Genomic DNA, 27,339 nt, shown 5'->3' on the forward strand with positions numbered 1-27,339 from the left:
TGGTAACGAGTATGCATGCTTTTCATATTCTTTCAGCAAAATAGCGAACTTGCATCAGGATCATGCTAAAGGTGGTCTTGAAAACAGCAAGTGTATTTTGGTGTGTGGATTTCTAGTCTTGAGGCACTCTTCTGTATCCTCACCACAGCTCAAACTTCTTTATCTCCTTTGACTCTTGACAATCACCCTGACAGATTGACCTAGCCTAGAAGTTTGTTGCTTAATTGCAGCATGAATGTGCTGTGTTTGTTTGGAGTTTTATAGTAAAAACACTCTTCACATGTTGGCTCTGGTTTAAGTGGTGTAAAGAAAGACATGATGAGATGCACATGCCTGGTAGTAGGTCCATTTTTGTAAATCTTTTCTCCCCTTCCCCTTTGCTGTTCTTATAATGAGAACTGAGGTTAATGACAGGTAGCTTGTGAAAATCTGTGCAAGCCATTTATAGTTTCTTTAACTTCTTTCTTCTATTTTCTGATCTCTATTTTAATTTATTTCTTCTCTTTCTTTTAATACCTGATACTACCTTGTAGAACTGGAAAAAAAAGTCTTTGGAGCTACCATGCTTCAAAGCAGTAAGTTATATTTTACAAGCTGTTGTATTTTTTCTGTATCTTCTAGACACCTAACATCTTCTCCCTTTTCAAATGAATTTGGATGCTGAAGTCATTTGTTTCAGTGGGTTATGTCAGGTTTTTTTATTGTCATTGCAATGCCTCTGGAAAGCTTTATAGCATTAAGTTTAAGGGCTGTTACCATTCTCTGAAGAAATTAACAATGTTGACTTAAACTGCTGCTGAATATCTGTATGGGAGAAACATAACTGAAGCTTTGTAGCTGTTTAATATAGCAAGCAAAAGCCAACCATATGTAATGACAAGGAGTTTGACAGAGTTTTAAGCTTAAGATGTTAATGTGATTGATTTTTCTTGTATTTAATGTTTGATATCAAGCATGTTTGTGTACTATTGATCAGAAGTTACGGGTTTTGACGTGACTCTTAGGTAAAGTCATGATATGTTGCAGTAACATGTAATATCCACAGTAGACTGGTCAGTATTAAAAGTAGGCAATAAATCCGATATGGAAGTACTGTCAAACATTCTTTCACTTAAAATTTAATAGTTGATACTGTACTTGAGATTTATTAACTGGTTTCAATGCAGAAAGATTCATTCATGTGGTGTCCTCTTATGTAAACAAACAAGTTCTGACATCTACTGTTGGTAGTGTCTGTAATGCTGGATGGGTGGAGTTTATTCACACACTATTGCTGAATCTCCTTCATTAAATATATTAAGTGTGTGGCTATATCGATATTACAAGCTTGCTTCTGCCATAAAGCTATATCAGCTAGTCAGAGGTAACGCTTTTCATCTGCTCTGTAGGTCTGAGTGTTCGTATCTTTTCACACCCTTTCCTTTATGAGTAAGAAATTTAACTGCTGTTGTGAATCAGTCAAGTAGTTATCACTTGAATGCAGGCTGAACTTATTGTGTATATGTGGAATATAAGTAGATCATTGCTTTCTTGCTGCACGTAGGGACTGAACCAAAACATTTATGTCAATGCCATTAATCCACCACCTGTTAGTAAAATGCAGTATTTTTAACTTAGCAACAAACTGTTGGAGAATAAGTGTATCTAGTAAACTTTAGAATGTGGTGTATTACTTCTGTGCTTGTTTCATTTTTGAGTATGATGGAAGTTCTACACCTCTAATGTTTCTAACCATCAAATTAACTGATTTGTTGAAGGTAGACTCCAGTGGCTTGGAGCTGAAATTCTCAAACAGCATAACAGGGTTAAATTCTGAGAAAGTAAGTAGCAGGGGTAATCATTCTTGTACCAACTTCATGGCAAATAAGTCTCTAATGCAGAATAAAGTCCTCTTGTCTACACTTCAGTCACCTTAATATGACTTTAAGGTCAGCATGCCTTATCGACATGTGCTTTCCAGTTGTTCATTTAAGAAATGAATTAAGTTTACCTTGGAATTAATTATCTCATAATAGAGTATGGATGCATATCTTTGTTTTAACTATTCCTATTTTGTTATTTTTTCCATGGTGAGATTCTGTATCTTTATGTGTATTGAGCTGGCACGTCAGCTCACCTGAGCGTGCTCTCGTATTTAGGCTGGCAATGCCAGTTTTAACTAGACTCCACATCATCTTCTGATTCTACGTAGAAGACAGGAAAACACTGGACTTCTGGGGAGACAAGCCATTTGGTCTCTTTCTAGTAACACTGCCCATCTGAAAGAGATGACAGAATGCCACGCGGAATGGGAAAAAAGAACTCGGGATGCTGCTCTCCAGGCACAAATGAGCTGTGGCAGGACATCCAAGGTCCCCTGCCAAAGTTCAGCCCTCCTAGGGATTATGCAGGTTCTCTTGGACCATGTGCCTCCATCAAGGAAGGGTGGTATGCTTTTGGTAGGTGGCTTTGTTGAATTCCAGCACACTTTGGATGTACAGAATGGGAGGAAAAACTTCTGACATTACTTTCACGTCATGGTCTTAAGGCTTATTTCAGGACAAGTCTGTAAGATCTGTGATTGCTGGTGGAAAATTTTCTGGCCAGTGTGAGATGATGTTTACTGAAAGAAGCTGTATTGTGGTATATTTGTATCAGAGAACTTTACAAACATCAGTGAGTTGTGTATGACACCATCACATGTAAGCTGGAAGTTGTTTTGTCCAGCAATCCATCAGCACTGTACCTTGTCCTTGGCCCTGGCCAACTTCAGAGGTCTGCAGAAGCTGTAAGCGTTTCTCAGAATAGTCTCCCTGCATCCATGTTTGTAGCTCGGGATTCCTACACCAACTGTGGATGCAGCTTTTTTTCTCCTGTTTGGGATTATTTCAAGCTAGTGTTGTCTCATGTAAGAACAGTTGGTGGATAGATGTGTGCAGTTATTGGTGTCCACATAGCCCACAGCTATTGGTGTGCAGGTTGGTTCCTGGTACACATGCTTCTGAGCCCATCCCAAAGCTGACATTTAGATTAGCTTGTTTATGGCCTGTATTAAACTGAGAAGCTCATGGGAACTTCTGGAAAACTCATAGTATTGTTGATATGAAGAGTAAAACAGAATAACTATTTATGGTGTTTCTGTGCTCTTCAGTAGCTGATAGACTGCATCCCTCAGGCAGAAACCTGGTAGATTTGGGGGGGGGGGGGGGAGAACCTACTTAATGACTTGGTAATATTATCCTACTGGAGGAAGAAGACAATGGCAGAAAGACTTCCTTTGTGTGGGATGAAGGACAGGACAGGAGGTACCAAAGGTCTGAACTGGCAGGAAGGGGCAGATGATGGGAAAATGATGAATAAATATGCTGCTGAAGAATATTGTAATATTGTGGCTGTGTGCTGACTGCTGCCTCAAAGCCAGTTGTCTTGCAGTTCTTTGAAAGTATCCATTTTAACATCAAGATCTCTCTGGGCTGTGTAATGTTTCTTAGCGGTACAGCTGTGTTCCTCTAGGTTAATGGCAGTTGGAGTTGATGGAGATACTCAGGACTTCATGTTTATCTGCCATAGCTGGGACAAGTGTCCTCTGGTGTCCTCACAGGGCGACCTGTGTTGTGCTCCTCTGGGAGGAAACACAGATGTACGGCTGGCGAGAGCGCTGAAGTTGCATTCCAGGAGTATCTCCTGATGCAGACAGTCTGCACTGGGACTGCACGGTGCACTGCAGAGATCGCCCATCCCATGGCAGGGAAGCTGCCAGGCTGCCTGCCCAGACTGCAGCAGTGTGGCGCATGCTCCCCTTCTGCTGCAGGCTCTCCCCTCGTTCCCTGCTTCGGCACCAGTGCTGGGGCAGAATAATGCATCAATGGCTTTGGCTGTGGGCTTCAATAAAATTGTCTGGTTGGTTCCAAATGTTAAAATCATTGAGAAATAATAAAACATTTACAAAAGGTGTGTATATTTTTTTTGTTTCCTCCAGCCTTGCAGTAAGCATAGTTTGTTGCAGTTGTGGAGTAGCAAGGTCTGTGGCTGTTTGTAACACTAAGATGATCTATCCAACCTATTTCATTACCCTTTCTCCTCTCCCCAAATCAATGAACTCTCCTTTGCTTCAGTTGTTCTACAAACCTCGACAAACATTTTAGCATTAACAAGTATTTCTTAGTAGCCTGTAGCATTTGTCAGTCTCTTGTATATGCAGTTTGCTGTCAGCCTGATACTGTTATTTCTCTTCCCCAAGAGCCAAACAAAGCTCTTAAAGCTTGAGCAGCAGAGAATTTCTCAGAACTACAGTAGAAATTGTGACCCTGTTGATGTTTGTAATGGTCTGGGGAAAACAAACAATTTCTCAAAGTGAGGGAAGGTCTATTTCTAAAGATTCCTGTTTCAGCAGCTGTGCTTTAGTATTTGATTTCTTTCCATTATGATCATTTAGATCTTGTAGTACCTTGGAGAAAAGCACTGCTTACCCTTGAACTCGCAGGCATGATTGATATTTGAAGAATATATAAGAAGCAAGTCATACCTCACCAGTCCCAGCCTTGCAAATCCCCTTTTCCAAGAAAATGGTGTTTATCAGCATGAAGCTCTGCGACTTTTTTGGTTGTCTTAGGCTGTACCATTTTTCTGTCCTAACAGTCAGTTCTGGTTGGCAAAGTCCTGAACCCAGTAGTGTGCTGAGTGAAGTTGGTTGTTAAAGTTTGTGTGCAAGTAATCATTTGATTTCCTACTCCACTCAGTGTCCCTCAGGTACTGCCTTGGCTATTTTCCAACTCATCTTCAGCTCTCTAGTAGCACAAGTGCAAGGGCATGTTCCCTGCCTTTCAGTATTAATGACTACCAGGATTATAATGGTTTCCTCCTGAGAACAAACTGCGATGGTTCACAAAAGCCATATTAATTAGTGGATGATAGAAGTGTGGAAATTTTAGTTTGATCCCAGAACCTGTGGTATGGCGTTCTTGTAGTTATCAACAGTATGTTGCAAGAAAGCATCCAAGGTGGAGAGCTGCGTGGCAGGATGCAGCAACAACAAAAAATGCTCAAAAAAAAAAGCCAGTATTGCTTGGAGGTGGTAGTTGAAAGGGAACTAGCTTAAGCTGGCCTAAAGTGGCCATGTGAATGCCCTGCTTTGCAAAAGATACTTCCAGTAAGTGGCAAAACTATCCCTTGAAATGTATATTTAAGCTTAGACAAGTTCTGTAACAGACAGTGCTAGCTGCCCGCCTAAATAACACTTCAGCAATCTGTATGAAGGTTAAGAAAGGTTAGCAGCAGGTAAGAAAAATTGATACGATAACAACGGAGCGTTTGGAAGACCTAACATTTATAAGAAGGGAGACCAGAAGGACTAGTCGTAAGTCAAGGAATAAAAATGCTATGTCATAGATGGAGCATGCTTGCAAAGCTAGTAGAGGTTTCTGAATGTGTGTTCATCTGGCAAACGGGAGTAGGATGGTGAAGATAAGCGTAAGGGCTAAATGTCCAAGTTTTTATGCCAAGTAGAAATTGTTTGAAAGGTGGAAATCTAACCCTGGTGAAGTCTAGGAGGAGAACGTACTCATAGCTGGCAGTAGAAAGAAGGAAGCTAAAAAAGCCAAGGTGGATTTGGAGAGCATGTGGACAGAGAAGTGTCTTGCATAAAAAGAAAAAAATCTAGGAAACATGGGTGTCTAAAATCATCAGCTACAATACAATGATTAAAATAAGTATATTGCTGAGAACTTCTTTGCATAAGGTGTCATTATTAGGCTAATTTGTGATATCTTTAGTCTAGTTATGCTGCCTTTCTGGTAATAAAGATGAAATATGATAAAACTGACATGTTAGGAAATGATGTACTGGAACACGCTAATAATATGAAAGCATGCTGAGTGCCAGGATTAGGTACTCATTTGGCTTTCTGAAAAAGTTTAAAAATACAGCTGGTAAAAATATACAAACTCATATTAGAGTACAGTAGTGGAAAACAGTGTCTAGCACATTTTAAAGAGTCTAACAAAGATTTAGGGAATCAAAAGCAAGGAGCTTTTACATCTGGTTTTGATAAACCTTATGAAATTGGAATTTCATAGTTCTGATAGTTGTATTAGTTATTCCCCAAAGAAAAATATTCCACTGTTTTCTTTTGAAAGCATGGATAGTTCTTTTGAAACATAGATAGATGGATCATGCTTGACAGGTACTTACTTATAGATGCAGAGTCTTTGACGGAGGTCACTGATTAAAGTGGTTGACTTGTGTTCCACAGCAACCTTACCTGATATGACCAAAATAGTAACACTCATGCCCAGCCCTTTCTTTGACATTATTCTTTGTGGCAAGAGGAATCAGGTGAGCTGTTGCAGTCTGTAGCCCAATGTGTTAATGCAAACTGATGTTGCCAGTGGTCTGTGTTCATGCTGTCGATTTTAAGTTAGGACTAGCTGAGGAGTGGATTTGCTTTCTGTTTATCTTTGATAACCCTCCCTGGCAGAGGGTTGGAGAACATTGAGGAATACATCACCCAACTATTCCAGCTAAGTCAACCACTGAACTGTGAGTCAGCATCCAAAATGGTCATTGGTTGAGAGGGAAAGCATCATCATAAACCTTAAACTGATGAACCAACAGGAAGGTGGTTAGAAAAAGAGGTTTTTGGTTTTGTTTTTTTGTCACTGTGGTATAAATAAAGTAGAATTCTGAATTATTTTTTTTTTAATGGCATGGGCAATTAATCTTATTTGCCCAGAAAGCAGGAAGGAGATGAGTTGTTTTAAAAAAGATCAAGGTGAAAGATAGTTAACCTGGCATAAGGGGAAATACTGCTGTGGATAAAACAGTATTCTGAATGCGCAACAAAACTGCGAATGAAACGGAGTTGCAAGTATGCATTAGAAGGGAAAACGTTCATGACAAATACATCCGAGAATATTTAAAATGAGCTGTTAGCTCAACAAAATATTCTAGGTAGTATTGCGATAGGTCAGAGGAAATCACCCCTTTTAACATGGAACTGGAGTTTAAAAATTAACAAAATACCAGATAGCATGAACAATGGGCTGAGAATCATATGTAAAACTTGGGGGATATTTTATTTTGGGTATGTGTATCTACCTCTAATTTTGTCAGTTGCTTGTTTGCCTTCATCTTGATTTTAGTGCTCAGCTGTGGCAGCTCCATCTTGAAAGATAATGGAGACAGATCAGAGACTAAGGAGGACTGTATGAAAGTTTCTGGGAAAAGGGTACTATTAACTTCAGAGGAGATTTTTAAAAGTATACAAAGCAAGGCTCCTAGAGGTTTGCATTCCCTTTATATTTTAAAACCAGAAAAATGGTGTATTGAATGAAATTTAAAAGTAATTCAGATTTAAATGCCTTTCACATGTTCTGTAATTACAAGTGATTGCTGCAAATTATTACTGAGGCCAGAGCTCAAAAAGATTTAGGCACTAATGAATATTGAGTTGTAGTGAAAATATTTAAAAATAAAAGTAAGAGCATGAAGTTTCTTGCTTCTAAGGTAAGCCAGGCTCTAACTAAAAAGAGGATTTAAAGATAACCTAGGGGCAGGTAATTTCATATGTGTGCTGTGAGTTTTCATTACCCGTGTTCTGAAACAGCAGATGGTGGTCACTGTCAAACCGAGTGCTGGATTATACGCACTGTGACTCGTCGTTTTCTCTTCCAAATGCTATGCACAAACACACAGTTTCTACTGCCACGGTTTGTTCTCCCTTCTTTCTACCTGTTTTGTGCCCTACAGGAGGGGAAGGATCTCCTGATGTCACAAGTTTTATGTTTTTCAGATACTGTTGCGTTTTCGGGAAGCCAGTTGGGTGGGAAGATTCAGGCCGCACTTTTCCTTCTGCCTGCATCGCAAGCTGCCAGGCTCTTCCCCTATCCTGATAGCATCTACGCATGGTTGTTTAGGTTGGAGGGTTTGTATCTCAAACGTGAGTTTTAAGTGATGGTAATATGCAAATGGTTGCTAGAAACTCATCGTCCCTTCAGGCTGTTACACTCATCTTTCTTTCTAGCTCAGATTAAAAAGTTGTGTAAAAGGTAGCTGGTGGCAACCGAGCCTGAGTTACAGAGAGGTAGCGGCACTGGCAGTCTGGCAAACTGGTCTGTGGCTTTGAGTCTGCCTAGACAGACAGGAGATGATGTTGACCCCAAAGCTAACAGTCTTGGCTACCCCTGTGAAGCTGCAACAGCCCCAAAGTTATAACCGTTTCTTGCAATTAAAAGAATTATGTTAACAGGGGTAGATAATTTAATAATGTTAGCAGGTCAAAACATGAGTTTGCTCATAGAAGTTTATACTTAAGAGTTGCGTGTTTCAAGGAATGCAACTTCTGTGAATCCTCACTTTGTATGAGATTCAGATGTCAGCTCGCAAGAGGACATAGCGGTTTCCTTTTTCTTTAAGTCTAAATAAGTCTTTATTTTAGACCTAAGCTTAAGAAGGTCAGTCAATAACCACACTGTGTTTTTATTTACTACTAGGACTTTGTCAGGCAATTGTCTTGGATGGATGTGCTTCTTAAATTTCTATTCTCACTTGCTTCTTTGGTTTCTTTAAAAATAATGGAGAAAAAGTTGCTACTAGTTGTGAAACTGTTTAAAAGAAGACTCAAATTCTGTGCTAATTGGATTAAACTTGTAAAATTTTAGGCTTGTGATCATGAATTCAGCTGTAGAATTACTTTCATCCAGCTCTGTGACTGCCGCCTTTCACAGGATTCTTCATCAGCTGCTGGAAACATTGCTCTCATGACTGTTTTGCCAAAGTCTCTGAAATGTGGTGCATCTTTTTCTGGATCTCTGGTATTTCTGTAAAATATTTTAAATTTTCCTGTGCACTGCTGATAAATTAATGAACTGATGTTACTGTAGAGCAGAACAAAAGTGCAGTTACTTCCAACTGACAGGGAAGTGTGTTCTGCGTTGCAGAATGACTTGTGTTGGCTTCACCTTCAATGTTTGCTTATGTTGATCCTTAAAGAAAACTCGTGCTTGCACAATGCTGCTGTTTGTAAAATGCAGAATGCTTACTGAGTAGTACTTACTTTTTCTACAGAAATTAGTCACTGCTGAATGTTTTGCAAAATATAAAATGTATGTCTTTGTAGCATGGTTACGTTCTTGTACTTCCATAAGGTCCAGTAAACGACAATATTTTTTTAATTGGGAGACCTAAGTTTGCCAAACTAGGTTTTCCAGAAAAGGTGTCTGTAATATTTGACAGTTACAGAGAAACTGCCAAGAAACATTCACCTGTTGATACCATTTAGTAAAGTTGTTGGTAAATGAAGATGAAATGGTGAATCCCAGAGTATAAATGAGACTTATTTGAAGTGCAGGTTGGATGACCTGGGTGATTAGAGAAAAAACACGCTATTTTTAAAGTTGAACCCAAAAAAAGGGCAGAAATATCTTTGTAGTAGATCTCATCTGATATATGAAAAAGGATAAATCTTTCTATTTTGTTTTTTTTCCCCCACTGAAGACCGAGGAATGATAACCTCTAACCTTGGTAACAAAACTTATTTTAGAAAAGTGATTTTTATTCAGTCTGCTCTGAATTTTTTAATATTGCCTTTTTATTCAAGTGAGAGATGTGGGAGAAAGTGATTTTATACTGTAATCAACATCCTTCTTCCGTTAATGCTGAAGAAAACTCTTGGACAGTACCGGAGACATTTAGCAAAATTCACACCAGAGTGGTGTTTCTAGTAACTAAACAAAGTAAGGAATTAAAAAGCATTTAAATTTGTCCTTGTTTTCATATAATGAACTAAAAAAGGACTTGCCTTCAACTTATCCTCTAACAGAACACATTAAAAGAAGCTTGTTACATTTGTTACGTGAATAAAGCTAAATGAAGCTGAAGCCATCTTGACTACTGATGTATGCAACTCTATGTTCGTATGTTTAATCTTGATTTTCACTTATTTCACTGCACTGAGGATACTTTAATTTAGTTTAATATAACGGGATATATGCTCTTTCACAGGCTTAAAGAATTGATTTTTGTCTGCAAGGAATGTCTGTGCATAGACAAACCTTATGAGCTAAGGTCAGATCTCCAATGGCAATCCTGTGTCTTAATGGGGAGCGTAAGAGCTTAGGGAATGGTTTAAGAATGAGATGTACTCCCCAGTACCTGGTAACACTCCTGTATCCCCAAGGGTTTCCCCCAAGACCTTACATACATTAATTTTCACTGGAAAAACTTGCCAGACACTCTACAACAGAATGAATCTCACCAAATGTGTTTAGCAGAGCTTAGATGTTTACTTTAGGATGAGCTGAGTCTTCCTAAAAGTGTTATTCTCTCCATGGGCTATAAATGGATTATATGGAACTAGCTCAGATGTAAATATCTACATTTGTTTAGATGAATCCTACTGCTATGCTGCTGCCCTTTCCTAGTTTTTAATGGCAAAATACCTAAAAAATGTTGGGAGCTAGGAGTAGGGACTAAAGCCCAGGCTCCTTTTTCACAGGAATTAGACTCATGCTTTTCTTCCCCTCTGTTTGGGCCCTTGAATCTTGCATTTTTCACTGCCTGCCTTGTGGCTGGGCTGCCTTCCTAGGAGTGGGAGTTATAATTTTGAACCTTCTGAGAGTGAACGAATTAAATTTTACCATTTCTTGAACGGCTGTGTAACTACTTAGTGTTAGATCAAAAGGTAAACATTGCCATCTCAACTTCTTTTGCTTACATCCTTTCCGGTAAGTGGGAACTTCCATTACTGTAACGGCCAGCAGATGCCTCAGTCCAGACTGAGATCTGGATGTAAATCTTCGTTTTGCTACTGATCTTTCCAGAGAGGGGTTGCGTTTCTGAATACATGCCACTTCAGCATTTCCTATTGTAGAGCTGAAGAATCCCATCTGATCAACCCCCCTTTTTTTTACTAGGGCTCCTAACTCTGCTTGTGCTTTCTGTAAGACACCTTGGTGCCTAACACAGTCAAAACGGGGCACCTTACTTGTTAGATCTATGCGGTGTGGGTAAGTGTATTCCGCAACATGCTCCAAAGGCTGGCTTCCAGTGCCCAAACTGGGCACACTGATGCCATCCACTGCAGCTTTTCCCTGCCCAGCTCTTTTTCCAGTGAAAAAAAAACCAAACTACTGAAAGCTACTAAAATCTTTCCGAAGTGGACTTACCCAGTGTATCGGGAAGCTGTGTGGGTGTCTACTTGCACTGAGGAGCTGTGAAGCACTCCAGAACCCACTGCTAAAGCGTAATCTTTGTGATTACCTTTCACCTTTGTCACACCTACTCTATTTAAGAATCATAGAATCACAGAATGGGTTGAGTTGGAAGGGACCTTAAAGATCATCTCGTTCCAACCCCCTGCCATGGGCAGGGACACCTTCCACTAGACCCGGTTGCTCACAGCCCCATCCAGCCTGGCCTTGAACACTGCCAGGGATGGGGCAGCCACAACTTCCCTGGCCAACCTGTGCCAGTGTCTCACCACCTTCGTAGTTAAGAATTTCCTCTTTATGTCTAGTCTAAATCTATCCTCTTTCAGTTTAAAGCTATTAGCCCTCATCCTGTTGCTACACTCCCTGTTAAAGAGATCCTACCCATCTTTCCTGTAGGCCCCCTTTAGGTACCTGAAGGCTGCTATAAGGTCTCCCTGGAGTCTTCTCTTCTCCAGGCTGAACCACCCCAGCTCTCTCAGTTCAGTGCTAAGGAGGGAAATGAGGCTTTTCTGCTCATAGTCTAAAAGTCCTGGATAATTATGACAATTATATTGGAGGCTGAGATGCCTCAGCCGGCAAAAAAAAAAATCCCAGAGTTGTTTTAGAAGATCTTATTTCCTGATTTTTACTAGCCAGAATGAAAGATACTTGTGCTGCTGTGTCTTTGCTTTTATAGGCTGTGGTCCCAGCAGTTTCAGAGTCAAGTGCTTGCATACACATGCATTAAGGATCAGCAAGTCAAGTGCTCTTAGATAGTTGAAATGCATGGTGTGGTCACTGCGAGTGATTTAACTGTGAACAATTACAATCTGTTACAATTTCAGATGTTTTCAGTACCTGTTTTTCAGTGCAGTCTGCTTGTTTGCACATTGCTGCCATAGCCTGATTTTTCTCACTTGCTGTTCATGTGTCCAGAGTTTGTGGAATGGAGCCCATTTTTTATTCAGTACATTTTTTGAGGCAGTAAACTGGGCTTTTATTTGCTGTCTTTCCTTTCCTTGGCTATTTCCAGTTTCTAAAATAGATCATGCGCTATTTTTTCCTGCATTGTTTTCAAAGTAATTTTCCTTTCTTCTTTTTCTACCTCCATTTCTTTTTCATTGCCCAGTACAGCATGCTTTTCTTCCTAAATTTTATGCTTTATTCTAACATCAGTCTTGCTTTTGTTAACCTTTCTGCTGTTGCTTAATATATTAGCTTAAAAAACCCCAACATTGCTAGGAACTTAATAGCCAGAGAATGAAACAGAGGACTTGTCATTTAGGTGAAAAATTAAACCATCTTATTAGGTGAAAAATTAAACCGTCTCTTAACTGCTAAAGGGCTGCTGAAAAACAGCTGAACTTCTGTGTAGGGATTTTGTTTAGGTCAGTATGGTCTTTAGCTCCAGCTTCAAGAGTTCAACAGACAACAATGCATACTTTTTTAATCTCAGTTTCAGGTATAGTGAGAAGGTGACTGATGGTGGCGTGGGCATTAGAGAGCACAAGCATAATCAGATTGATTTGCGGGCAATGGAAGAGGGTAGAATAAAAAAAAAAAGGAGGGAAGGGTGCTCAATAGCAGTTTTGACAGATGATAAATTCTAAATATTTGAAAATAATCTCATAGCTAAAATTAGAGCTGAATTTTAAGGTCACATCCTGGTTGCAGCAAGGACTAATGCAGTGAAGTCAGTAGCAAGGTCTATTAGGCTAGTGACACAACTTGCTAGAAGAACTGGGGTGGAAAGGGCTTTTTGGTCCCAGTTGAAAGCACTATCCACGTTGGTCACAATTCATCCGGAGGCAGCAGTGAAAGAGGTGGTGGGCTGGGATCCTTGCATGGGGATGGCTGGAAGGGGTTTATCGGCAAGATAAAAATCTTAACTTTGCTGAATATTAGAGTGGCATGTGCTCTGAATAGTCCAGACAAGCAGAGAGTCTTCTAGTAGGTATCTGCACACATAAGGGATACAAAGGTACTCCAATATTTGTGTGAAAATGATCTAGCTGCTGAGTATCCAGATTTCAAAGTACTTTCCTAGGATAACAATGTCATTTAAATGTGAGCGTGGTTTGTTTGTTTTTAATGCCTGCCAAAAATCTTTCTAGGAACAGGATATAAAACTGCTACTTGGTGACTTGTTCTTTCTGTTTTGATCTTCGGTTTAATTACAGCATGTTTGATTGCTCTTTTCATTCACTCGGGAGGCAGAGCGGTTACATTTTTCCCCCCTTCCTGTGTGCTTTTTTTTATGGGCATGCAACTTGGTAGGATGATAATACTCATCAAGTGACTCAGCTAGAAAATAAGATCTTTAGATTGTCCTTTGGAACAGGAACTACTGCTTTCTCATGTTGGGAAACACTATAGAGGTCAAATGCTTCAAATTTTTTCTATGCTAAGCTTGCTGCATGAGTATGGGGCTCCTTATTATCACAGTTATTTGTCAGAGGTTCACTGCAACTTCTTGCCTGGTTCATACTAGAGGTTTTGTGCTTTCATTTATTTATCATGCCAAGTTCTTACCAAGGCCATCTTTTCTCTCTATGGTCTATAAACTTCTTAATAATACATCCCAACTATAGAGATCCCATTTTCCTTATACTAAGAGTTGAGATAAGAAACAAGTTAGATGGTTCCTAGAGAAGAATATTGATGTTACCATAAACCAGTACTGCTTCTGAAGGAGATCCTATCCCCTTTCTTTTCCCAAGTGTTTTGCTGGCTATTTAACGAACCAGATGAGGCTCTTACCTTTGGTTGAAACTAAGCTAGAAGACAAAGCGTTTGCTGCCTCAAACTGCTCATGGGATTTGTCCATTTTTGTGTGCAAGTATGGAGAATATTAAAGACGTTAGAAATGTGGTCACTTGTCTATTGGGTACTCTTGTGCCTTTCGTAAGGGATGCAACCAGCTGGTTTTAAGCAAATTTGTGCGTAAGGGCTTGTCTGTGAAGGGAGTTAAGTGCATGGTTAGTGTGTGGTGGGCTAAGAGGAAAATTGACCACATAGCAACTCTTCACCAGTGTCTGAGCGGATGCTCTTGCCTCTGCATGTACCTCTAGTACGGTACCCTCCAGCTCTGATGGCAGAGGGAGCTGAACATGGTGGAAGCTAGCTTGTCTTTGCTTACCATTAAATTCTTTGCGCAGGGTGCCAGTAGCAAATACATGTCATTTTTGTATAGGTTACTGTGAGATAGCTTCCCTTAGCAGAAAAGAAGGGGGGGTTACCCCATCAATCTCGGCTGTCTACGTGCTAAGCATGGTTTTATTTGACAGCGGAGTCACAGTGTGCAAAGATAATTTTGGTCAAGGGAGAAAGGTGAAAAAGAGCGAACTGTTAACGGAAGTATTTGCCATGTATATCTTATGAGTCACTTTTTTTCTTCCATTTACCAAAACAAGTTAGCATGGAAAAAGGTTTTACTAGCGTAACTGGGAAGACCTGTTTGTGTTCGTGAAGCATGAAAGCTGCCAGCAACCTTTGCATCCCAAAATGTTATTTCTTGTTCCCTTCCCCCTAAGTCCGCATAGCACAAGGGGTTCAGTGTGCTTTTCCCTTACATCTGGAGGAGGAGAGGAAGCACGGGCTTTGCAGTCCACTTCAGTACCAGGGATTCTGCGTACATCGTGGTTCTGATCTTCCCCTCTTTGTCCAGCACTTCATATCTGCTCTGATAACGAAGGTTTTTTATTTTTGATCATTTTCTGAATAACAAGTTCCGCTTATCCTCCCTCTAGACCCAGGGCTTTGTCTGTCATCTACGTTTTCTCTTTTCCTCCTTTATTTCGATTCTGTTTAGGCGAGTGTTCAGCTGTGAGCATATTCATTTTGGCAGGGAAAATAAGTAGAGGTAAAATGGGGTTATGGTTATATGGGAAGGTGTTAATGGGTACCCACAGCCAGGCCTTTAATCCGCGGTTGTGCAGGTGTTTGAAAGTTACAGCTTTTCTAACCAGATGATGGGGTTTCCATGTGTTCATACTTTTTCCTCTTCCGTTTCAATTTTCTGTCTTTCTCAAATTTATTAGAAACGTGTGACTGATGTATGGGATGTTCCCTGAAATGCTGGAGTAGATAGAACAGTGTTCAAAGTATACTGTATGAGGTCCAGACAAGAGCCTGCCCTCCAGGAAAGTGCAGGACTTAACAAATTGGCTAAACTCCACCAGAAGCCCTATAACTGTATATACAGTGACTCATTCTTTCTGACTCATGGCTTCTTCCTATGAAAAGTCTGTATTTTTGAATATCTAGCAGATGGCACCATGGTTTAATTATACTTGATTTTTTGAAACAATTTTTCTTTTAAAATAGTGCTGTACAATTTTTATTAGCCTTGTGCACAGAGTCCTGGTGTTTTCTTCCCCACTTAAGTGCATTCTATGAAGGTTTTAGAGAGCTACTATATTACTTTTCAGTGTTTCGTAAAAGTTTGAGAATATCATTCAGATTTAGGGGTTTTTTTTGTGTATGTTCCGTCACAGTTTTTTGGTCAAATCCTTCTGGAGAACGGGTATTATGCACGAAAGATGCTATGTATTGTACCTTCCCTTATGTGAAATTTTTAAAAATGCAAAATGTTAATTAGGTGGTTATATGAGTTCCTGAAATAAGTGATGCAGGTCCCATCTGAATGGAGATGATATTTTACAAAGGAGATCATAGTCTACTGTTGTTTTAAAAAACCCAAACACCACCACAACCCAAAAGTAATTATATCTCATGTTCATTATCTTTGGTATGTTACAAGTGGGATTAGAAGAGTGTTGTAAAAATGATGCTTATTGATGTCCCACTTCAGAGAACTCTTGTCAAGAATTCTCTCTATATTCTGAACAAAAATAAGTTAATTTAAAGTTATGCAGGTTCAATGCATCTCTGAGACAACTGAAACGAGTTAGTCTCGTTTACTAGTGCACTTCTCCTCACCAAATAAGTGTTCTGGGAAAGGAGAGATTTTTCCACCACTCTTTAGCCTTCCTACCACCCCTCCCTGAGCTGGTATTTCTGGGCCAGGTGTACACTGCTGCACATGATCCATATATTATTTACAGTTACTTTGGTTTCAATATGGAGTTTATTTCTCAGTCCCATAGGCTTCTGCTCCTGCTGTGGTTCACGCACCCTGGCTGGTCTGGCTGCACTTCACACACTCCCTAGTTTCTGCCTGCAAATGGACATCAGTTTTCTTCTCCAAAACTCCCACTTTGTTCCTTAGAACAAGGAGGATAGTGTATGATTCTTCTAAGCGCTTACTAGGGAACTAGCGAAAAGCCAGCCTAGAGATCCAGTCATTAATATTGTTATGATACATGAGAAACATCTTGAAAGGGTAATAAATAAACAGAGTATGGATTTGCAATGTTTCGTGAAGTTTGCGAAAATAACCACATCGATACATCATCAAGATCCTAGAAATGCAAGAGCTGAAATGCTGGAATCTGAGAAAAGAACTGAGGTTTCTATAGGTACTAACACAAATCCCAGTAAGTGCTGACCAAGGGTGTGCAAAATTACTTTCCAATTTTTGAATTTTTAACATTCTCTGTTTCTTCGAAGACTAACACTCTAGCAAAGATTTTTGTGGTGGCTGGGGTTTTGATTATTTGAAACCAATCACCTTGCTTCTTTAAACTAGGTTTCCAATCAGTATGTACCCATAAAAAAGAGATCTGATTAAAAACAAATAAACAAAGATGCAGAACAAAAGCTTTGATCTAGCAAGATTTTGAATACTTGGCTCCGTTCCATGTCACACAAACACAAGCTGAGGTTTAATTGTATGGGTTGACTTTGATAGAATTGCTCATGTGTATAAAGTGCTTTGTGCTTAATTTTGTTCATGCCAAGTGCTCGGCACCTATCAGGGTTAAGACCTTTGATCTTGTTCCTTTTAAAATATGTGGTAGTTTAATGCATCAATTTTCAAAAAAAACAAGGAGGAGATGTGCTAGGTTTCTTCAATATGTAATGGAAATAATACAAACGGAATAAAAGAGAAAAAGTCAGGGCTAGTTTCAAGTTGCTTATGAATTATCTGCATTGAAAGGAGGTCTCTTTTTGGGTACCAGGCTGGTATTTTTATGTATTTATTGAAGGAGTTTGTATTAAATTTCTGGCTGCAAACCAGCAGCGATGATTTAATTCTGAAATGACACAAGCATTTTCATCAAACTGATGTTTTACCAACTCAGTGTGTGCACCTGAGAATAGAGGCATTTGATTGAAAGACAAATATCAGCTAGGTGAATTCAAGTTAAATATCAAAAAGATTCACAGACACTCAAATGTCGTATAGATCAGTAAAAGAAGTAGCATCTTAGTAATGTCTAGTTTAGAACAGATGCATTTGGTGTCTCAGCTGTTTATCCTGTGTCAAGTAATGCTGCTGGACCAGCAGAAAAAAATGTAATCATAAATTATGATCATAAAAGTTCTTGGGTTTTTAGCTTCTAAAGTGTGTGTGTATGGAGTAATGAAAATGCTTTCTGAAAATAAAATTGTACACAAAGAGTAGAGAAATAAAAATACTTGTAAAGTTCATGTCTAAGTTTTTCTCAACAAATTACAAATAAGAAAGCTCACATCACTGGGTGTGTAGAGTTGCATTAATAGTTATCAGTTACATATTTTTAAAAAATTGTATACTACTCTCTAGCTTATAAAACTGATGTTCTGCAAATTTGCCACTTGGTGGTGCCAGATTGATTTATAAGTCACAGATAGGAGCTAAGATGAGATGTTGAAGTTGTATCTGAGGAGTGTACATTGAGAGATAAGTAAAATTGGGTTGGAAAACTTTGATTCTATGATGGCACTGGTGCAGCTGTACCCAGCAGCGGTTCTTTCCTCCATCCCTCAAGCCCCAGATCTCGAGTCCCTCTCTGTCCCTCCAGTACAAAAGAGAGTAAGCATATAGCAAAGCTACATCTGTAAGGACAAAGTTTCTGGAACATTTATCCCATATCATGCACTCAGCCAAAAATAGTTTGGATTCAGTGATATTCCAGGATGGCTTTGGGATTTCTGGAGGCAGCTGCAGGTGTGCTTGCTGCTTGCAGTAGTATTTTTGTAGGTGTTTGACTGGCATAGTTCCTGTCCAGTTGTTGTTTTGATGCTGCCAAAATTTTTATATATTTGTCACTGAGGTCTGTTTCCTTGACTTTAAGGAAGGGCAATGATCATTGTAAATGTAAAACTAAACAAAAAGACCTATGTGATTAAATTAACCTTCCTCCATCTCTCAGTTGCGGGGCTGCTCTTCAGCAGACTTTAAGTTATTATGTTTTGTTAAAATTTCTCAATTTGTCATAGTGTTTCAGTGTTATCAGAGTTTAGCGTTGAAGTACGTTTGCACCAGTCTTCATAACTTCTGTTTTTTTTTTTCTCTCTCAATACTGCAGTTCCAAAAGAATTGGTGGAGCTTCACTTGAAACTGATGAGAAAGATTGGGAAGTCTGTCACAGCAGACAGATGGGAAAAATATTTGATCAAGGTACAATATGCATGTTGTATTATTCTGCAATGCTGGAATATGGTTACGATGAGCTGTTGTGTCAGCAATCCCTGGTATGAATTATAGTGAGCCTTGGGCTGTGTTGTGGCCAACATCGATGTGCGTGCCCAGACTTTAGTTGCATAAGATCCCAGCTTAACTTTCAGTCTGCCTAGGCTTGTGTAAAAAAAAAAAAAAAAAAAAAAAACAAACAAAAAAAAAACCCCAAACCTCTGAAAACAGACAATATCTTCTGCTTGTAAAAGAGTGTGCACCTTCATACTTGGTAGTAAAATACTTTTTTGAGCATTAAGACCCTAAATAAAGGAGAAGATTTAATAGCCTCCGAAAGGGCTAAATTGAGCAGAGAGATTTACACAGTAATGATTCATTTGTGTATCAGTTGTCTGGATATAATTTAATTATTGTGGTTTGGTTGGTATTCATACAGGGACTAACCATGTGGAGTTCTTGTAGCATGTGTTAATAATAAATGAAAGTATTGCAGTGATTTATATCTGTGTGCTCAGAATGGCACAGCTAAGATGAAAATGTAGTTATGCATCTGTAAAAATATAGCATCTCATTGTTTTACATAATTCTGTATTGGTATTTTAATTGTAGCTCTGCCATTGTTCACACTTTACATGCAAGTAGTTTTCAGCTTAAAGAATTTACACTGCTTCAGAAAATATACATATATTCAAAACTAGTAGGTTTGCATTTCCCCTCTGGATTTGTTCCACGTGTCTTTTAATCCACAAAAATGTAGTCTTGGTATTGTCTGTGTGGCCATGATTGCATCTTACTTAGAAGTCCAGCATTATGGTAATAGCAATGATACAAATAATAGTACTTGGCAAATCTAGTTGCAGTTTGCCCCTGTAAGTGCTATCTGTAAGCTTTACAGGTATAGGGATTTGACCTGAGGTTTGTGTGGTCTTAAGATGATGTTTTTGGGACTGAGAGTATGTCAGGAAATAACCTGCTGAAAGGCCTTAGGTTAAATCTAACCTCTTAGTTGTAAAGTATTTATGATGATGTTTTAAAATAACAATGTAATAATTTATGTAACTGTTGTATACTTTGTATATTACTAAGTACTGTGGTTACTGAATTGTGTTAAATTCCTTAATATACCAAAAAGCCATTGCAGCAAGCTGAGAAAACCCAACTCTGACTAGTGAACTTATGTACCCCACTGAAGCCACTTACCACTTGTGTGGTAAGCAGAAAGCAGAGGGAGAAAACAAGTTTATGAGGGTGTAGTTTGGAAAATCTGCCTTCAGCAGGCATTGAAAGGATGGGAAAGTGGTAAGGAAACCCTCCCACGCACCCCTGTTAAGACCAAGTAAGTGGTGATAAATTCTACTTCATTTAGCAGTCTCCAGAGTTAACTTGAAGCTTATTCTAGCCAGTGGTTCAAAGGAACCTTGAAGAACAAAGGAATTTGAATATAACTAATTAGAGAGGTATGCTAATATCGTCCCCATTTCAAAGGAGTATAATTAATTTAGAAAAACAACAGAGTATTGGGATAATGCCACTAAAGCCAGGAAAAACTGAAAAGGTGTGGAACCGTTAAGACCATTCTTCCTAGATGCCAGCAGTATTGTTCGACATACTATTGACATGCTCGTAAGAGGCAATGTTGGCCTGTTTTTCCTTTGTTAGAAACTACTGATGTGCTGCTTTGATAAAACGGGGTTTGATACGTTTTAGATGTGACCATTTTCTTATTTAGGAGGAAACTTTAAGTGGAGGACATTCAAACTTACATGCTCTTAATATTTATGCTTGTATATATTATTAATATGTTTTGTTTATATACCAACTGTTTATGGTAGATAAAGATATGCTTTATTTGACTGCCATACTTATAAAAAGCATCATAAAAAATTGTCTCTGAGCTGTGGTTGGTATTTTGACAGATGAATATATTTTGGGATAGGAAGTGAACGTGGCAGTTGAGAGTTCTTTCCCTTCCCTCTCCTGATGATGAACCACCCAAGTTGGCTCACCAGCATACACACTAGTCTATTTTGGAAGAAAATGGCTGTAGGGCTCCAGGAATCTGACTTTTCTCCTCTGCGCAAGGAATGTATGTGGTCATGTATGACCGAGGTAAAGAAATGGCTTGTCCTAAATGTTTTAACAACTAAGAGGAACTGTCCAGCTTAGCTGTTTTTTGAGAAACATGTAGCTGAGTTAATTCAGATTGCACTGTCTTCTGGCAAAATGCTTTACTTGACTATTGTCAAGCATCCTTTGTGGTTTTATACAGATAAGATTTCTCTGGACTGGTCCATCTGGAACCTTCAACCCCGAAATCGGCACGTTCCAAACACACTTTTCTGATTGTTAGAACTTAGGTGCCTATAGTCCCACCCAAGCAGACTCCTCTGCTGTGTCTTTCACCTTCCTGTTCTCATTGTTTAAAGAGAACATCTGGAGCGTGGTAATAGTAAGTGTCAGATGCCATTGTAGCTGCTTTGGAAATACTTGAGAGCGCTGTGTTTCGGTGTCTCTTTTGCAGGGTAGGAAGGTGCTGACCACTCTTTAGTATGCAGAAGCCAGCTGCTCCCACAAGCAGCAGGTTTTTGATTGGTGTGAAACTTCCCCTCTATGAAGGCAGAGACTTAACATTTCAGTGGAGTCTGAATCAGTGAGATCTGTAGTTCAGGTTTGTGACAGTACTTGTCAGGAGAAAGCACGATCATCTGTTTTTTGTCAAAATGTAGTCATTTCAGTTTGAACAGATGCTTCATCAGCTCTGATGTCTCTGAGCTTTTGCTTTGACAATCATACACTTCCGCAGCACATGAAACTTCTCATTATTGCTTTCATACTTAATGAGTAAGTAGTGAACAGTGACTGGCACGTGCCCTTAGCAAGGGTTTTGATATACAGTTTCCCAGCATTCTTCACGTTACATGGTTGAAAATGAGAGAGAAAGCAGAGTAAGCTTGTTTTGTGAGCGAGCAGTGATTGTCCTTCACTGTGAGCTTTGGCTTTGCATCAGAGAAGCACCAGTGTAATGTTCCTTAACCTCGGAGCAGGAAAAACTGCTCTTCAGCAGGATTCATTGTGACCAGAGAGCACTCCTCACCGTTCTCTGTAGGTCGTAGTTTAAGGTCAGAGTGTGATTTATGGTGTGGCTGAGCCAATCTAATTGCAGGCTTACCCTTGGGTCACTTAAGAACTGGTGTCAGTACTAGGGATAGCAGAGGGTAGGTAGCACGGCTGTGGGGACAGAGGAGGCGTAGCGGCCCCTTTCTTGGTTGTAGCCCATGTGGAGTTTTACAACATGAATCAGCTGATCAGTACTTCTGGTGGGTGACATTTAGGGTTATTTTTGCTGCTGTTTCCAGTGAAAGCTGCCTTCAGATGCAATTTACAGGTTTCCAAGTAGCTTAGTGACTGTATCTCGAGCTTAGTAATAATTTGGTGATTGGGAGACTACGCTGTTTTGACTGAGTCCATTCAGCAGGGCTTTGCTTCCTTGCAGATTGAAGAGCAGCAGTGCCTCGTGTGCTAATTTGGACAGTTGTGATTCAACACTGGCACTTCAAAGTAATCCTGACTGGAGATGCAGCTATGATTAGCTTTTGCCTCCTTCTAATGGGTATTTCCACTAGAATAGCCTCACCGATTGGAGATCCCACCATGTGTCCTCAATTGATAAGCAGCTCTTCTGTGTTCATGAGAGTTGTCTTAAGCATGTCTGAATTGCTTAGGAGGAGAGGGAATTCCTTCTCCACTGTTATTATTGGAGCTCCCGCTGACTCAATCTATTTATCCTCTACTGCCACTTTCTTTTCGTGTTCAGTTTTTTTCCCCATATTGGTGTCATTGAATTTATTTGCTTTAAGTAAATTGAAACTGGCTAAACTTACAATATTTTAAAATATTTATCAAGCAGCTTGAAGCCCAAGATATTTTCTAAAGAATAGTAATTCCACAGCATGGAGGGAGTATCAGTTGCATTTATTATCTGCAGTACAGTTGTAGGACTTAGGGGGCCCCAAGAGAGCTTGGCAGCTTACATGCTAAGTGCTGTAAGGGCATGTAATAAGAAATCACGTCTACTCGAGAGAATTTATGTTCTGAATAGACAAGTCAGAAATAGCAAAATGGGAGATTTTACACAGCAAAGACAAGAATACCTTCCCAGTTCAGAATTGTGCTGTCTAATTTAAGAGGTTTAGGGAAGTCGGTGGTGATCAGGGCCTTGGTGATCTGCTCTTCTATGGAGATTTGCCAGAGCTTGCCAACCTACCCCAGTTTTATTTTGTAGTTTTGTGTGAAGCTTTCTGACCTGCAATCCTGAAGAGATCATGTATAACTGTTACTGAAGTAAGGTGCTATTAATATAAAAGTTTTAAGTTGCTTTTATCCACTAATCCTAGCAATCTTACTATTTTGTTTGTGACAGATATGCCAAGAATTCAACAGCACGTGGGCTTGGGAGATGGAAAAAAAAGGCTACCTAGAAATGAGTGTTGAATGCAAACTGGGGATTCTGAAGGTACACATCAAACAAGTTTCTAAATTACTTTTTCCTCACTTGCTTAAATATCTTGGAGATTTGGCTTTCTCACTCACTTGAACATATTGCAAATTTAGCTTGACTGAACCATAAGTAGATATACTAAATGTAGAGGTGATCTTGTTACAGACGTAATATTCATTGTAGTGGGATGGGCCCAAACTGAATGTAACACTTTGCATATTTTTCACACTTTGTATGAAAATTGATTTGTACTTTTTCGTCAGTAGCTATTTGCTTGTGCAGTACACTTTAAAAAATGTTTTATTAGCTTGCTGAATTCCAAAGGCAGAGATAGGATTTTTTCTTTTCAAATCTTGAGAAAACTGTCGGAGTTGGTTCCAAGTTATGTATGTGTTTTATTGTAGAACGACATCATTTGTACTATGTAAAAAAAAAAACAAAAAACAAAAACCAAACAACTTTCTAAGCTGGCCAGAAAAAAAACCCAAACAACCCAAAAACTTGTCTCATTTAAAACCAACATGGTCTGGGAAGAAACCTGATAGCTATAGCTAACTCACAGATCCAATAGAGAGAGGCCTAAAAAGAAGTTCCAAATTACAGTGAAAGGAAATGAGCTGATTTTCTTATTTCTGTTTATATTTTGATATTTTAATAGTCTTTCTACTTTCTCACTTTTTCAGTATCTCTGTGAATGTCAGTTTGATGACAATCTAAAGTTTAAGAATATAATTAATGAGGAGGATGCTGATGCCATGCGTCTTCAGCCCATCGGTCGAGACAAGGATGGCCTGATGTATTGGTATCAGCTGGATCAAGAGCATAACGTCAGGATGTACATAGAAGAACAGGATGACCAGGATGGATCCACGTGGAAATGCATTGTTAGGTATTCTGGGTTTTTCCCCCCCCTTTTTTTTCTTTCTTATTTTGTAGGGGTTTTTAGCTATTTGTGACTGGGGCTCAGAAATTTATTTCAATAAATCTCCACTTCTCACAGATGAGGATTCATGACAGCGGGATTTTCTGCCTTCACATGTATGTTTTAGTGAAAAAACACACAATACAGAAATAACTCACTGATTTGTTGGTAACAGCCAATGCATAATTTGTTTTCTGCTTAATTGAGCTACAATGGATATATGGAAAGGGTACCAAGAGAAGACTCTCTTGAGGACGATGGCTCCATATTGCTCACTGGCCAGCTAAATGCCTTAGGAAATGGAGGAGGACTCTTGCTTCTTTAACTTCTGCTCTATTAAGAAAATGACAAGTGGACTGTTTTGTTCTTGGGGGAATTACATTGCAATTTTAACTTCATGGAACTACAAAACTGTTGACAAAACAAATAGGCATGAAAAATCTTCTGGAGTAGAATTCAGCTCATAGATCACTGAAGATGAGGTGGGTGATGCCGATGCAGACTGATGTGTATGTGACTCAGTGCCTCTGGGTCTCAGTTGCTGCAGATTGGTCTGTTAATATTTTAGTGGTATTTTAGCTTCAGATTTATGGGTTTTTTGTGATTCTTGTTACTTTTTTTTTCATTTTCCTACTATGCAAAGTATATGGAATCTTTCTTACTGGAAAAAGAATTAGCTTGAAATTTGTTTCATATCTACTAGTTATACATTTTTAGTTCATCTTCATGTAAACTTCTTTAATTTGATGAGTTCCAACTGGATTTTAAACTGGACTTAGCAGAATCAACTCTGACTTAAAAAGTACGTAGAGATGTAAAAATAGATCTAAAAAAAGTCAGATGATGGGGTGGTTTTCTGTTTGTAAATTTTAATCTTTGTATCTGCAGCTTATTTACATATCCATAACTTTAGTAACCAAGGGACTCATACTAAACCGTTTAAACCACTGTCAATGGGCCATAAAATGATAAGCATTACTACCAGTGAAATTTAGACAGCTGTTGTGGGTGAATAAAGTAAATGTATCTAAACAAACCAATCAAGATCTGAGCGGTGTTTATCTCTCTCCATGCATTACAGACTCCAGAGATCAATGCCAAAAGCAGAAGAAATCAGGGTTCTGCTGGGAAAGTTCTGATACTCCATACTCACAGCAGAAAAACACAATAATGCATTGTAAAATGTGAAATGGTTTTGAACCCATGAGATTCCACACCTCAGGGCTGTTGCAGTTCCAGGCTTCCTTTTGTTCTGTAAATGTGCGAAAAATGAATTGCTGAACGTTGACTTTGAAAAAACAACTGTGAGAGTCTTGTTGTTATAGTCTGTTATGAAAACGACTGTTTAATCATGGCTCAAATTCATTATACATTAAGGTGTTGGGTTTTATAGTTAGATGTCCAGTTTAAATAAGGAGTTACAGTGCACTGAGGTTTCCATGCATAGAGGTGCACGAACATTTTCTTGCTATTGTAACTCGAGTAGCTTGAGCTTTCTTGACAACTTTGTATTGTTTGCTACATGTGCTTAGGGTGAGTACTTGCAAAAAGTATCTAAATTACTTAATTGCTTTTGAAAATTTCACTTGAATGATGTGGTTGCTCCTTTGGTATGTGAGCAGAAAACTACAACTTCCTCTCTGCTGAGAGAAAAAAGAAACTGCAAAGAAAAATCAGTGAGGATTGGTAAGGGGATAATAAATAAAAGAATAATAGCTGCAGCTTGGATCCGGGACTTGACTTGAGATAGATAGGGTCCTTCCAAAAAGTTATTTTATTTTGTATGGATAAATTGGAAGGTTTCAGACTGCAAAGTTGCAGCCGCTTTGATGGGACAGGCATTTCACTATGCTTGTATATAAGGTTTTCAGGGCAGCATTCATTTAAGCAGATGGTGTTTGTTGATTTTTTTTTTTTTTTTTTTTATGAATCCCTTTGGGGTGAGTAAGTGGCTTATCAGACAGTATGTTTTTTCTTCTGTCATCTAGAAACCGCAATGAGCTTGCTGAGACCCTTGAGCTCTTGAAGGCACAAATTGATCCTGCCCTCTTGAAAAACAACAATTCTCAGCAGGAGAATTCATCACGTGAAAGCCCAAGCATAGAAGATGAAGACACCAAAAAGGGCGAAGAAGCATCTACACAAGGTTTTCTGCCTTCTTTTCTCAAATTTTAAATGTTGTGCTGTGGCAATGTTAGAATTTTCAAGTTCATGAAAAGTTACTGTGTTAGATTAGGTATTTTAAAAAAAAACCCAAACAACACAAAAAATGTTTCTGTTCAAAGTAAATCAAATAAATATTGAATACGTTAATAAATATTTTTGGAGTTTTAGTGCATATTTAGGCTCAAGAGTTTATTTATAAGAGAGCTGTGTATAAATTGTTTTCTAAGTAATTTTATTTTTGCTGTACGTATTGTATAATATTGTAAATGCTCATCATTGTATGTTTTTGTGGGGCATTGAACTGTTGCCAAACTTTTCCTGTTCTAGCAACATTAAAATTTTAAAAAGAAAAATCTGTTTGTGCAATGCCATGATTGAAATCAATACAGTATTGGGTGTCTTGTTTATTTTTTCTTTTGAGTTTGAATCAAAAAAAATTAGGTTACTTCCTCAAATGTTTCACAATTGAGGTGATTTTTCAAGAAGACATGAGTTTAAATTAAAACAATTTAAGATACCAAAATGTTTTAGAAGTGAAGTGGTCCTTAGCTGCCTCCACTGTATTGTTGTTATTAACGAAGAAACTTTCTTCCTTACTATCATGTCATTGCACATATTTCATAACTTGTGTGACTTGTTGGTTTGTGCATTGGTTTTACTAAGTATCAGTTAGCCTGAAGTATTTTACGTTTTAAGAATCTGATCTTTTCTGAAGTTATGAAAAGCTAAAAGCTTGTTATCCCAAGCAATTTTTCCCCAGTTACTACTTGGTATTAACACTTTGTTAAAATACAGGAAAATATTTTCACGATCAGAAACAAGATTTAAGTATTCCAGTGTGTTAGTATGTGTTTTTTCAAATCTGTTTAAGTTAATTGGATATATGGAATTAGCCAAGGCCTGTCTTGGTTTTGAGTATCAAGGAGAAAGACTTGCTATTTTATTCTCAATCTTTGCAACAAACAGTGTAGAACAGAAGAAATAAATAAAACATTTAGCTAAAATTTGAGTAGTTGTGAAAGCATTAAAAGACTACTGTAGAAATTGCAGTAAATTGCGACAAACA

At 38.7% G+C, this 27,339-nt stretch overlaps 1 protein-coding gene across 2 annotated transcripts in view; it reads left to right on the forward strand.

Annotated features, from left to right (window-relative positions):
• The window catches only part of RSF1 (remodeling and spacing factor 1), a 65,053-nt gene that overhangs the window by 4,782 nt on the left and 32,932 nt on the right, over positions 1–27,339 (forward strand). The window contains exons 2-5 of one of the 2 annotated variants that reach the window (XM_075050189.1): positions 18,581–18,672; positions 23,108–23,200; positions 23,869–24,074; positions 26,096–26,253. In XM_075050189.1, coding sequence (XP_074906290.1) covers positions 18,581–18,672; positions 23,108–23,200; positions 23,869–24,074; positions 26,096–26,253 — 549 coding nt within the window. Of the gene's footprint in view, positions 1–18,580; positions 18,673–20,679; positions 20,797–23,107; positions 23,201–23,868; positions 24,075–26,095; positions 26,254–27,339 lie in introns of those variants that run through there. The other variant, XM_075050190.1, reaches the window with a different exon arrangement.

The sequence above is a fragment of the Buteo buteo genome, chromosome 18 (assembly GCF_964188355.1).
Source record: "Buteo buteo chromosome 18, bButBut1.hap1.1, whole genome shotgun sequence".
Taxonomy (NCBI): domain Eukaryota; kingdom Metazoa; phylum Chordata; class Aves; order Accipitriformes; family Accipitridae; genus Buteo; species Buteo buteo.